This window comes from Manacus vitellinus, unplaced genomic scaffold, assembly GCF_001715985.3.
Source record: "Manacus vitellinus isolate BGI_N305 unplaced genomic scaffold, ASM171598v3 scaffold_0_pilon, whole genome shotgun sequence".
Classification (NCBI taxonomy): domain Eukaryota; kingdom Metazoa; phylum Chordata; class Aves; order Passeriformes; family Pipridae; genus Manacus; species Manacus vitellinus.
The window spans coordinates 52981366-52995960 of NW_021938789.1; the positions used below are offsets into that span (position 1 = coordinate 52981366).

General features: G+C 38.7%; 1 protein-coding gene across 4 annotated transcripts in view; it reads right to left on the bottom strand.

Moving 5' to 3' along the window:
- Positions 1 to 1218: 1218 nt before the first annotated feature.
- The window catches only part of DCLK2 (doublecortin like kinase 2), an 85575-nt gene continuing 72198 nt past the window's right edge, over positions 1219 to 14595 (bottom strand). For 2 of the 4 annotated variants that reach the window (XR_003915847.1, XR_003915846.1), the window contains 7 exons: positions 13665 to 13798; positions 12297 to 12374; positions 10685 to 10781; positions 9270 to 9350; positions 8197 to 8313; positions 7055 to 7137; positions 3383 to 3494 (listed from right to left, as the gene is read on the bottom strand). Coding sequence is in view for 2 of the 4 variants with exons in the window: in XM_029960138.1 (XP_029815998.1) it covers positions 3273 to 3494; positions 8197 to 8313; positions 9270 to 9350; positions 10685 to 10781; positions 12297 to 12374; positions 13665 to 13798 (729 nt within the window). In the remaining 2 variants the exon portion in view is untranslated. Of the gene's footprint in view, positions 3495 to 7054; positions 7138 to 8196; positions 8314 to 9269; positions 9351 to 10684; positions 10782 to 12296; positions 12375 to 13664; positions 13799 to 14595 lie in introns of all 4 variants that reach the window. The other 2 variants (XM_029960138.1, XM_018074535.2) reach the window with 1 other exon arrangement.

The following is a 14595-nucleotide window of genomic DNA, read 5'->3' on the forward strand; positions in this document are numbered from 1 at the left end:
TAATTTTATTGTAGCTTTAGTCAGGACATGATTGCTGTTAGATATATTGAGTAAGAATGGCCTAGATATAGTGACTGTCCAGATTGTAGCTTTTCCATTTTATGTCCTAATATTCACAGAGATTAAGTTTGTTTGTGGTGTGGCATCTTTGTTTTGCTTTCTCTTTCTCCCAAAAGTAATTCAAAAGGAGTAAAGAGGACTAACTATATTGTTCTTGAGAAACTGGTTTTATCCTCATTAAATAAACCCAGAGATTGGCTGTTTTGAGGGTGTTGCTCTAAACCAGTGAGACCTTTCCCATACTGGGTTAGGATGTTTGTGTAACACTTCAGCCACTCGCTTGGATTTGCCACATGATAAAACATCGCATGAAATCCAAAATAGTTTAATTCTATGCAGAACCAACCCAAGATAGTAAACTAATGCAGTTAATGATGACCAAAATAATTTCGGTGATTAGGAATTTGAACCCTGTTTTGGTGAGCACAGAGGTAGTGGTGTTAACACATGACTGCTTCCTAGCTAACAGTTTTTTATTTCAAATTGATCAAAACCGATTAAATTTCCTCTAATTGATTGAGGAAACGGAGAGTTTTCTCATAAAGGCTAAATGTGTCATCCCTGTTGGAAATCATATGGTTGGATCTTGCTTCTGATCTCCTGGATGTACACCAGGGTGCTAGAGTGTCTCCTGCACCACTAGGGCACTCCAAGAACCCACTGAACGACGCCTGGTTGCTTTTATTATATATTTTGGCAACCTCTTTCATATACATTTAGTTTGATTTTGAAGCACAGAGAAGAAAAGCAGCATTAGATGTTGCAGAAGTTGCCACTGTTGCTGGTCTTGCCACCACATACCTGAACTGTGAACCTCTGTTTCTGAGAGAGGTCAATGAGGTTTTTGCAGATTCACTCCCTTGAATTAAAGGACTGAAATTCCCCAGCTCAAACAAGTGGAAGCTCAAGAAGTGGAATATTAAGGCATGGAGTAGTGATACTACTTTCCTGAGGTCATACATAGAGTTAAGAACTTTCCTACCTATCCCATGTTTTTATCCAGTTATGTTGGCCATATGATCATCATTTCCAGCTGTCATCACTATCTTTAAATAGGCATTTTGGCACAGTCTTGCACCCACCTCTGCTCTGTGAATCAAAATACTTGTATAAGAATGATCAGATGTTGATCAGTCATGAACTCAGGGACACAATTTCAGGATATTTATATCTTTATTCTCTTCTTCCATTAGACACAGGAATAGTTTAGAACTGGCAGCTGTTGACCAGGCAAATTATCATCCTTTCTTTTACATATGCATGAGGTTTTGTGTAACACTTTGGGTATCTCTGCTAATCCATGAGAGGATTTGCCTCAGAAAATAAATATCTAGGCCTTGCACACCTGAATATCCATCCTCTTAGGAAAAACAGAACTCAACTCATTCATCACTTTCTTGGTGCTCCCTCTCCACTAATCCCTGAATTCAGCTCTGGTGGGTAGTGGCTGGTTAACCCTCTCCACCTGAAATCACACATTCTTTATTGAGCTTCATCTGAGACTTGTTATAGAAATCACCAACCACACACAGGGCCAGCTAACAGACTCTCATAGTTTCTGTTCTGAGTAAGGGTAGAGTGCTATCTTCATATTTTTGCACTGTTTCAAATTGTGAATGTATATAATTTTATATAAAGGCTATTCTCATACTCTCCAAATATCTTAAAACTTAACTCTACCGAGCCCACAACAAAGTTAATTCACAATGACTGCTTGTACCCAACCTTTTTATCATAGTTTAAGACATGTAGTGTGTTTCCCTACCTTTATTACCATTCTTCTTGCTGTACATCTTTCAGCTACCGTGACCTTAAGTTCTCACTTGGCACTTCCTGATCTTTAAATGCCTCTTCAAAAGGTAAAACCATCATGTTTAATCATGTGTTCCCAAGCCTTCCACAGGAGTCAATGAACTTTAAAAGGTTAAGGGAATCCCTCAAATTAATTCTATGAAGTGTTTTTGGTAGGTATGGAAGACAACAGTTTCGCTGATGAAAGAACTGAGTTCTCAAAGAAATGAATGACTTTTTATCTCTTTTTTTTTTTTTAATGAAGAAAGTTTATTGCAGGTCTTTCTTTTACAATTCTAGTAGAAAGTATAGCTAAGAGAGAAAATGAACTATGACCAATTCATAAGAACGAGCAAAGGAAAAGAATTAAGCTGAATACATACTATACTGAACTAAGCATTATGGTAAAGATAAAACCTCATCTATTTTGTGACTGCAGATTCAGGACAGCTGCTCCCCAATCCTTGTTTCCAGTGCCTGCACCAGGTGAACAGGGGGATAGCACTGACAACCTTTGATGGCTATTGATGGCAGCTCCTGTATCAGCTCATCCTAGAAGTGGGAGCTGCTCTGTTCATCGTAGCTTGGATCACATGCAGCAGGCTTTCCCTTCACAGGTCCAACATAATTTTATTTTACCTAATAGGTAGTCTGACCCTGGAGAAAGGTGTGGATGGGACACTTGCAGTTAAGACAGAAAATGGCTAAAACAAAAAGGCTTCCTTCACTCCAGTCTTCATTACAAATAAATGTCCAGTGCTCATGTTTACATCCCAAGTCACTTTATTTAAATTCATATTATCTAAACACTACCCTGCCTGCAAGTTAGATAACAAACTTGATGGAAAACAACCATCCTTCCCTCTCTATCTCCAGTGTTTGTTTCGTGATATTTTACAGTTAGTCCACTAAAAAATTTTTCATGAAAATTTGCCTCTTCAAGTTTAGTAGAAACTTGGCTAAAAATAGAGGCATTGGAATAGAAGGCAAATAGAAGTTTTGATCTCTTGTCTTCCTCTCCCCCTTTTCTGAGAATTCTCATGAGAAGAACAGAACGGGGCCTGCTTGTAGAGGGGAGGCCCGGTCACTGTTCATCATCTCACTGCTCATATAAAAATATGGTTAGCTACACCATAAGTTAGTCTATTTAGAGCCCAAGGCTGTGTGAAATGGAGTTAATTACTAACACAGATAACTTAAAAATCATCTAACATTTGCCAGTCTTTCCCCTACTGCTGTTCTGAAGACAAGGGCAAAGAGCACTCAAAGCGCACGGTCACTCGCTCACTATGAGAAAGAAGATCAGAGCCTGGCAGGGGCTCGCCACGACAGGAGGACACAAACCAAAAACAGTCATGGGAAATGAAGAGAAACTGTGGCCAGAGTGTGGGGAGCTTCAGTTGGATTTGTTTTCATCAGTCCTATGCACCAGGCTGATCCCCAGCAAGCTCAGGAGATACTGAGGCAGGCAGCGGGGGGGATCGGAGTGGCTCAGAAGCAGCAGGGAAGAGGGGCTCGGACCCAGCCACACGAGGATCATCAGCTGCAGCAGCAATTGCAGAAATTTTCTCCATTCCAGCTCTACCAGAGTCCTGACAGCGCTTGCTGCAGAAAATCTGACTCTCTTTATCTAGAGCTGTGTTCTACAAACAAACAAGAAAAAAACAAACCCAAGGCACATCATGAAATCAGCAGTTAAATAAAGCCCTGTCTGAACTTAAGGGTTAAAACAATCTACAAGACATCAAGTGCATGCATTAGAGCCAGGAAAAAAAGGAGAAATAACATTAGAACTCTTATAGATAATTAAATGGTAGCATTCTCTGTTGCTGACTTTGGAAAACGTAAGGAAAACTTATTTTCCAGACATATGTTTGCCAGGATGTTGCAACCTTTAAAACTTTGTCTTGCAAGTCTGATGTGGAAAAAAGATGGTGTGAGTGGTTGTGATACAGCAGGAACTCATCATAGCAGCTATTAGCCAAATTTATGCACCTGTGTTTTTGCAGACAAGTCATCACATGATGCTTAGTGAGAGCTCAGTAATACATTTTCTGTAAAAAAACTACACATTACAGAAGAGGAGCCCTTGCTGAAGGTGACAGATGGAAACCTCATGATGTTTTCTGTCTTAGAGAAAAGGGTCTGCTTCTCTGCTTATTGCTGAGAGTAGGCAAATGACCTCTCACAAAGCTGACACGGTGGCAAAAATATGTAATTTCTGAATTCTGTACTTAAAAATGAATTTACTGGAGAAGAGAGTAACAGGTTAGAATGAAAACTGACAACTCCATAGTGCAGTAGGTGGATTATTTGGAGCATGTAGTATGTCTGCTGAAGCCAACAACTGCAATTTAATTAAATGAGAGTGTAATGTTTAATTGCTAGTGCAGTGTCTAAAGTGACCTAAAGGGAAATCTAGTAGTTCCTCTGTCAAAAACATACATCAAAATTGCTTTTTAAGACTTGGGGGAACAGTGCAATTGGTCTTGTTTCACACTTTCAAGGCTGATACTGATCATTAGAAATTCATTTACTCCTTGGCTTACCTTACTTTGTGGAAGAGCTTTAAGTACCATTGGTAATACAGATTTAAGTTAAAACAGATAAATTAAGTTCTTTGTAGTTTATTCAGTTACATAGAATGGTGCAAGGTACACTTACTCCAGTCATGTACAGCTGGGGCTTTCTAAATCCACAAATGTGGGACAACTTAACTGAATAGTGGAGAACAAATACATGTTTCACCTTTGTGGCACCTCCTCCATATGCACGTGTAAGAATTATAATGTTATGTGGAATTTCATATTCTGAGCTGGGATGTGCTACTTGTAAAGTAAGTCAGGTGCTCTGGCTTTTCCTTAGGGATTTCTTTCTTTGACTGATTGCTCAGGAGGACCTGCTTTGCTAGTGTGAACATTTCTGTGTGTTTTTAGAGGAGTTTGATACTATTCGCTAAAATATTTAATATTGAAATAATTTTCTGATACAAGTTAAATTTAGCATGGTTCTTTTTTTTTTTCCTAGATGTGGTTTATTGCATCAAAGTCATCAGGGACAGCAGAAATAAGGTACTTACCCTCTTTTTTCCAAACTGAACATGTAGCTTGGTAGTGAAAACTTCCTTTTTGGAATGCATAAATTCAAATTTCTCATTTATCCGACTTGGCAAGGAGCTGGATTAGTACCTCTGATTTCTCAAACAGAGGACTGCAAGGATTTAGATGTATGTGGATGGCAACTTTTGTGCTGAAACCATTTTATATAATGCTACGGCTGTGTGCTGGGCAGGGGAGGAGGCAAGCAGCCTTGTGACACCACTCCTACCCCCAAAGCCTTCCTGCCAGGCTTTGCCAGACCAAAGTACTGACTATAAAAATTCCCAAAAGAAAAGGTTAAGTATTTTAGTATTTTGAATTTTGGATGTGTAGGTTTTGCTGTTTATTGGGGTTTTTTTTAAGTGAGTGACATCACTAGTCTTATCTGCATAGAGGTACAAGGAGAAAATTCCATACTGCACAACTGAATTCTCTGCTACTAACAATCAACTCTGCACACAGAGCATGCAAGGAAGTGACCAGCTGAGCTGCATCTGGGCTTTTGAGATTTTGAGGTGGTCTGCAGGAGTTCAAGGCAGCTGCTATGCTGGCAGGATTGCATTTCCTTTTTTGTTTGCTGGAAAAAGAGTCGTAAATAACGTGGTTTCTGCTATTTCAGTGGCAGGTAAAGTTATGTAAAAGGGAAAGGACATGCTTTCAGTTCATGCTTGACAGTGATTTTCTCCTGTGCTGTCCTCACAGAAGCTTCTGGTAGTTGTCACACGTTGCACACAGCAGTACATACCTACGTAATACAATTCAGGATTTTCTGTTATAAAAAGATTCAAGAGGAGGCTTAATTTTACTGTAACTAAGTAAGAATATTTTTTATATTATCTCCTGACTAGGTCTGTAGTACTATAAAACAAGTGACAATTAATATGTTTATTTTAAATAGAAACGATGTTTACGTCAGTGTTTTTGTTCTTTGGCTCTGTCTTCGTAGGGTTCTCATCTTTTTCTAATTGCTTTTAGATATGTTAAAATATACATATGCACAAAACTACTGCCAGGAGAACAGATCAGGATATGTATGAGGAAGTTAAAAAAAAAGTTATATTAGTGTTTGCTTAGAATATTTCAAATATGCCTTGCTTAAGACAGATCATTTTTTTGGTAAGTGCTTAAAAGATATTCCTTGACTGGTTTTGTGTGGCTGTACAGCTTTTTCCACTTCAGACTGGCTTAGTTATTTCTCCTTTCTTGTTAAAAATGGAGAACATGTATTTTTGTGCAGCAGAACAAAGCATTGCAGTTAGTACGTACCATTGCCTTGGACCTACTCAGAGGAAAGCAATGCAGGCATTGGGAAAGGAGGAAAAAGGAAGGAAGCAAGGGACAGAAACTAGACTTACTTTAAGCAGAACTAACACAATTGCAACAAATTTAGATTTACAGAACATTTTAAAATTGACAAAAAAAATAAAATCAGTAATGAATTTAACAGCAACATGCTTTTGGGGGCAGCGGGAGCCTCCTGTGCAAGAACACTGAACTGGGGATGTGCAGTTTTACTTATCTGCCACAGGATGGTATTATCTGCATTGGCCAGGTGACAGTATTGGAATGAAGTGATGCTAAAGGGGATTCCATTAAATATGCAGGTGGACTGATATAGCAATGCACTGCAATACACGAGAATTACAATATGTGCTGGTCTGAAGCTGAATGTTTTTAAGCAATGAGTGCTAGTACAGGTGAAGAGCTTCTGAACACAAAGGTAACTAAATTTCAAAGTTCAAGATAAACCAGGGCAAGAATAACAAACTGGGGGCCTAACCCTCATTAGATCACAGTGGTTTTGATCAAGATTTTACTTTTCCTTTCACCAATAACTGGGAGCTGCGTTCAGAAATAAATAATTATGCATTTACATCCTTCCATACCTGTTAGAAGGAAATAAGGCAGAAAAAGGGAAAATGAGGTGTACTTTCCTGGCTGAAGGCATGTCAGTAGCTAAGAGAATCAGAAAAAACCCACACCAATAAGAAGCCAGAAGCTATGCTGTGTCAGAGATCCGAGACAGGCTTAAGTGGCATGCAAGTTGGAGAGGGGCTGAGAGTTAGAATTAAAATTGCTCTTATTAGATGTAGTGCATTTTATACCAGTTTTCAGCTTCAGGCTTATCCATAGTCTCAACAGTATAAAGAATGAAGCTCTGAAGTCCCTCTCAAACTGTCAAGTCAAACTGTCAAATGAAATGCAGACAACAGCATGAACCTGAATCCATTTCCTGACTTATTTTTATGTTATCACTTGTCCTACATTCAAATTGTTGAATATATTTGTTGAATATATATAAATTTATTTGCAAACACATGTACGTATGCAGAAACATTATTTAAATTTACTGACTTTCAGATGATTAAAACAATTGTTTGTTAACATAAGTGGGCTAGACTTTGAGAGTAATTAATACTAATGGGAAGGGGTGGAAATCACTGTTATGTTACTACCATAGATGGTTTTATTTTTAACTGAAGATACTCTATTTGCAGTGTCCATCCTCGCATCGGACAAGGATGGACCACAGCAAGGACAGAAGGGCAGTTCATCACTATTGCAGTTGCATATTCTCTGCAAAAGTGACTGGGCAATTACAAATGCAGTTCTTGGTACTGATAGCAATAAATTCCATTTCTTCTGCCATGATTCACCCATCTGCCTTCTGGAATTACTGTTTATGTAAGTTGAGCTGTAGGGTCGTCAGGATCCCGTTGTATGCTTCAAGGAAAGTTCCCCATTAGGGAACAGAAAAAATGTAGCAGGGGTTGGATAAGGACAAAATTAATGTGGCAAACATTCAATACTACAGAGAAAGTTTCTGAAATGGGGTCTGGTTTCCTGGCAAGCACAGTGTTGAACAACATTATGCTCATGATCAGGCAATACGTGGTCGGGCAGAGGGGAAGAGCCTACTTAACTAACTAGGTGGTCATTATGATTAAAAAAAAATTTAAAAATCACAGTTTTTGTAATGAAAGAGTTCAAATTCAACATACACCTACTTAGTGTTTACATGTTTCTGTTTGGAAGCTTGTTTTTATAGCTTAGGTACCGCACTGTGATGGACTTGATTGCTCTCAAGCAATGATGAGACAATCCACTTTATACATAAATAAAGACTAGAATTAGAGACTATTCTAGCTTTGGTTTTGCTATTCTTGCACCACACATGCTCATAGAGCACTGTTAGGAAGATATGCAAAGTAGAGTATCAATGTATAAAAATATTCATTTCTCTTACCATGATGACAGAAACCCCAGCAGATGTGTTATTTTGCTTGGGTAGGGTGTTATTAAAGTGCTGCTTCAGTTTACCTGTTACTTCAGCTTGCATATTATTCTCCTGGGAAGCATCATCCTGTATAAGAATAAACACAATATTCAAGTAAGGAAAAAAAAAAACCCAAAAGTATGCTTGAATGCAACTAAGTAAAAGTGAAGCTGCAAGTTTTATTCAAGCATGTTAAAAATAATGTGCTTGAAATAATGTTAAAAATAAAAAGCATACTTGTCATTTGGAATTCTTTTAAATCAGTATTTTAAATGGTCCATCATGTCCTAAGTGTGGAGATGTTACACAGTCCCATAAATAAGTTTCAGAGGAGCTGTTATGCACAAACACACTCATTATAGTTGTCTTCTCTTGTGTCCCAGAACTCCAGAGATCATACTCAGTCCCCTCTTTTAAAATATATGTGAAAATAAACATTGAGTATGCACATGTAAACCCAGTATTTATTAACAGTGAACTGATTTTAAATCGATCAGTGCACTTTGGTGTTCCCCATTGCTGCTGCCCAAAAAAATGAAGGACTTGGCAGCCATCAGCTTAGTCTTAAATTAGGTACCTAATTTGCTAATTGTATTTCAAGCTTGAAGTGCTTCAAGAAACAGACTGTACTCTAAGTAGCTGTGCAACAAGTAAGATGTCAACAGGCACAACAGCCCTTCCACAGACACGTTTTTGAGATGAGTGTTTTCTAGGCTGAATGCGAAATAACAAAAAAGGTGCTGAAGTCTCACATCTGCCTGTTGTGTTATGTTCAAGGTTTTAGCAACCCCCAGCACCTTCTAATTGCAGTCAGCAAGTGACAGCCTCATTCTGTTCCTTCAGAGCCCAGAAGCTGACAGTGCTGCTACAGCTGAAGCAAAATTCAGACTATGGCTCTTCTCCTTTATGTGGAAATAGGACCAGTAGTTCCATAAAAAGAAATGGACCTAGTAGAAGTGTATTGCTGCTTCTTATTACACTTTAATGCTTAGATTTACAGGTTTAATATAAAATTAGAGACAAGTAAAATGTAATTTACTCACTGACACCCAGGGATGGCTTAGGATCTGTGCTGCTGTATATCGGGCCTCAGCATTCACGTGTAACATCAGGCTAATTAACTCCTTTATTAAAAAAGAAAAAAAAGGAAGAGTTTGAGAAAAGGATATTACAACTGAAATACTGTTGCACCAAGTTCTTCTCAGTGCAAGTTTCTTGATACCTGGGCGAAAATAAAAGCCAGCTGATTCCAGAACCAGTGATACCAGTGTGACTTCACTGGAACAAAGGATTTGCCCTTCAGGATTAAGAGTATGCTGGGCAGCATATTTCATAGCAACTTCCTCATTGTACTCATGTTTCACCAAATCTTTTGAAACCAAATGAAAAGGAAATGTTAAAAAAATCAGCTATAATGTTCCACTTTGTTCTCTATATATTCATGCAGGTGACCATAACAAAAACAAACCTGGGAGAGATGAGATCCTCTATGGGCAGTGCACACACATAGTAACAGTACATTAAAAGTACCAATCAGAGGCAAGAAACTGCATCTGAAAGTCAAGAAACTGAAGGCATTATTTGAAGAGTGTTCATTGCTTCAGTTTTGGGGAATGGCTTCTCCAAGCAGATAATAACATACCTAACTGAGAGGTTTCCCAGCCAGCCAAATTACTTAGTCTGTGTAAGTTTGAAGTGAGAGATCACCTTTAGTGCCAAGACTGAGGGCCTTGTTCAGAATGCCTGCCTGGAAGTGTGTGAAATGACCACAGCTTGGGAAATGTTGATAAATGGATAAACAAACAGTCATTGGGAAATGCAGAAAAAAAGTAACTTCTCACTGGCTGGATAAAAAAGATAATCTCTACTTGCTAATGAGCCTTCAGATATCATTCAGAGCACATGAGTGAATTAGCTTGAGTAGCAGGGCTTACAAGTTGGAACCTTTATCCTGCAGACACAACTGTTTTAAACAAAATTGCAATGATAACACAAGAACTGTTAGCAAGGGCAATTAATTAGCAGTGGCTGCACCTCTTGAAAAGTTCTAATAACTGGGTCAAGTAAAATAGGAAGAAATGTCAACTGCATTCACTCCACATAGCAATGATATTTCTTTTTTAAAGAGTAATAGGAGGGGAAAATTTAGAGACATTTACTTTGCAGCTGAAGCACTGAACCTGCTATAATAATCCTTCATGAAATAAACTGAATATCATGTGATATTCACTGAATGCAGTTGGCATTCTGCTACCCTTACTCACTCAGACAGCAACACAACAGCCTGAAACACCTGAGCTTTGATTTAACGTTAGGCTAAACCAATTAAAAAAGGTACAGCAACTGGAGCAGTGGGTAAGAGTCTGTTCTGAATTTTCTAGTCTGCCTTTCCAAGAGAGCAACATCTTTTCAGGGACTCATCAGAAATGCTATTTCAGGCTGGAAAATGTAGCAGTACCTTTGCTGAATCAGTGATGTTATCCCAGTAGGGAGAAGGAAATTCCAGCTTCCCAACAAGTATTTGATCAAAGAGGTCTTCCTGAAGGTTGTTTTCACTGCAGAACAGCAGTAATGAAAAAGATGATGAGAAAGAAGTCAATTTGTCATGTGAATTCTTACCTTGATTTGGGGATGGAACAGAAATGATGTTAATAACTACTAGAAAAGCATACTTCTCAAGCTTATATAGAGGCAGCACTTCTGAGCTGTTTGCCATAGTTACGCTGTCAGAAGTGATGAGAAAACCTAATATACTGAGGTGAAAGCTCTTCTACCAGAATAGAGACTGCACAGCTAACACACAGGAACAGGAAAGGGGATTCAGAAGTAAGTCATTTGCCAGCCTAGTTCTAAAGAACCTGCTACAGAAAGCATATGATTGGTGGAGGAAGTGTAGTGAAATGAGCCTCATCTGTTAAACTATCAAAACAGGAGAATTTTCAAAATCCATCAAGGAGATAAATAAAACACAGTAAACTAAATGTATGAGTACTGGCAGGCTACTGATATTAAAAGGATAAGTACTTTTGTATCAAAAACATGGTTGCATGAATATTCAGAGATCAATGGCAGCAGGATTTTTGTTTTTCAACTTGTTTTGTTGGCTGTGAACATCCACTCAACCTATTTCTGTAAAGAACAATATAGCTCTTGAGTTGGTTTTGCAATAAATATTTATTAACCTTGGTTAAGGCCTGGTTCTAATAGAATATGGATATTCTCCATGCCTAACCCCTAAAATCTATTCAAATAAACTGCCATTTGTTTCTATACTGTATCTTTCAAAACAAGTTTTCAGTTTTAAACATGAACTAACTACATAAAAACCCCAAATACCTAAACTAAATAACAGTTTTCCATAAACAAGAGTTGTTTACATTGTGTTCTTTGCAAAATATTCTCGGTCTGATGTTTTAGTTAATTAAGTATTTTGCTGTAAAAATGAACGAACAGACCATGCATTAACAATTTATATGTTAAGAGAAGAATTCACTATTTAAATATGCCAATTCCCTGGAAAATAAAAATGGCTGAGGCACAAAGCATATCCATTTGATTTTCGGTAGAGCTCCTACATATGGAGACGCTGAGTAGCAAGAATGATGTTTGCAAACTCCACCGCTCCTATGACACTTATCAAAAAGACTAACAAGGTTAAAAGTGCAGGATAAACAAATTGTTCCTCTCCCCTCGGTTTACCACCAGTCACCCTCCCACCCCGGCACTGCAGACCCGGGAGCTGCCGGGTCCCAAAAAAAACGCCAGAGGGCAGCGTGTGCCCGTGGATCGTGGAGCTGGGATACACAGGGAGACAAAAGGAAAAGCGGCTCTGCCCTTACACCCCCACATCCCTGCACACAGCACTAAACCGGCTGCGACCTTAGAAAAATAAATAAATAAATAAAACTAATCCCAGAACCGAAAAAGAAGGACAAGTGAAAACAATTTCAAGAAAAGGACGAAGACATAAAGAAAATGTGTCAATCTAATCCACCGTTTTTCCCCCCAGGATGCCTTCTTCAGGGAGAAAGAACTTGATTATTTTTATTGTTTTTCCCTTTGACACTCACCTGCGAAAAGGTGGAAATCCACATAACAGTATGTATGTGATCACACCTGCAGCCCAAATATCCACCTTTAAGCCATATCTGAGAAAACAAGGCTGTGTTACTTGTGCTGAATTAAAAAAAACCCAAGTAATTTCAATGAAAAAAAATTTGCATTGACATGAATACAGGAGAATCTGTTCTAAATTACTTGCTGATTATGTGGTAATGTATTTTGTACCTAAGCACCTTTTTCTTCACAACTTTACAGTCTTTAGGAAACCAAGATTCTATGTTTTTTCTTTTTTTTTCCCCCCCGCCAGAAGCCTCAAGGCTCTCCAGAGTGTTCTGAATATACTCAAATTCAAGTCAGTACCAAGGTTTTCCCAATCCAGAATCACTAACGATAAAAGACAAGGATGTGCCTTCTCAGTCCCTTCAGTGAAGTAACTACCTCTTAGGTTATCATGTGTTGCTAAGCAACAAGACACACACCAATCCTCCAGTCTCTTGAGTAACACAGGGAAAAAGAACTGCACTTCTCTTTCAAAGCACAGAAATTAAAACACTAGAGGTCAAAAAGAGGTCTTTTTGCCCTGTTCTTTTCTATCCAGTAGACTCAGTTTGTCAAAATCTAAAACATGCAGACAGAGTGCCGTTTGACATTTGAGCTCACTGCAGCTGTGAAATACTTCTCCATACAACAAATGCACTGAACAACGACTGAAACAATACAAGAAACCTCCCTCCATTAGGAAGACCAAATTCAGAGGGGGGTCACAGCTATGGCAAGACTCAGTTTAGCATGGAATGGAGCTCTAATAGGTCTAAAAGGAAGGATGACTCCTGAAATTCTACCATGTTAAAAAATTATTTTGTATTTATGCAATGACCTGTTCAATACAAAAAAATGGGGTTGTTTAATTAAGCAAACAGTTATCAAACAGCATGTGTCACCCAAACAAGGTCACTTGAATCCACATGATCTAATTAGAGCTGCCCTGAGAACAGGTTTAGACTAGGTGACCTCTGGAGCCTCTTCCAATATAAATTATTCCATTTCTAATGTGAACACTGTTTTCTGCTTGTCTGTTTTTCCCCAAGCAGCTGCCATGGCTGGTATAATGGGCTCTGAACGCCGAGGTGAGGCAGGGAGCACAAACCAGTGAACTCCACTGCACCAGCAGGTCCAAGGGAGGTGGGTAAGGAGGCAAAGGTGAATTCTGGGGTCAGGATGAGCAAGAAAACTGGCCTCTTTGAGGAACTGTGAATGATGCCCATGGGTGCTTTGGTTACAAAAAGATGGAGAGACAGCCTATTAAAGCATTCTAGTTCTTAAAACAGTTAGGAGCTACCTGACAAAAATAACTGGTGACAAGGCCTATGTCTTACCCTGTCTCTGCAATGATTTCTGGAGCCACGTAGGTGGGTGTACCGCAGACAGTATATAAAGGTCCTTCAACCACAGTCGCCAGTCCAAAGTCTCCCAGCTTCAAAGACTTGGTTCCATCTGAATATTCACATACCTAGAATCAGAAAAATAAAAGCACAATGAGGAGGAGAACATCTGCATTTTTTTTTAAATTGTTTGGAAAATGACCATCATCACACCAAGAAGATGGGGAAAAAGAGGCAATTTCCACAGCCCTGTAGGGAAAGAAGAGAAAAATGCTATTACCATTGATTGCAGCTGGAGCTAGTGTTCAATGGAGCTGTCTGCCAGCTATGTAGGTCAGACCATGACATAGCCTCAAGCAACTAGTGGGGGGGGAAGGAAAACCCAATCCTAGAATGCTGAGAAGTTTTAAATATATTAAGTAGAATATAATACTATAATTTTGTTTGATTAGGACCTGGAGTTTAAAATGGGACTGGCAGCTACATCAGATTTGTTTAACGTCTTCTTAACTTGGCATAAATCTGGTCAGTTGTTACACTGCATATTTCATTGGCAAATGTCCTCCCTATGCTTAGTCAGTCTAGGCAAGTTCAGTACAGGAGTGAGAAAGCTGACTGAGAACTGTTTAGGTTTCTGTGCAGACCCAACTGTATCTTACCAAAAGCCCCATAAATAATCTAGCACTGAGTCTACCTCTGAGTCATTTTATTGATGAAACAAGTTGAATTTCAATAGAAAGAAAAGTGCTACACAACAGTGATTGCAAGAGTAAATCAAACCAGACCAACACAAAGGAAACATCACCCTAATAAATTAATCTCAGTTTCGTTCTTAAAGTAAAATATTTATATTAACATAATATCAAAGGAATCCAATTTTTAGAATGTAGGACTCCATAATCTCCAGAATGGCTGAATTTCTTTT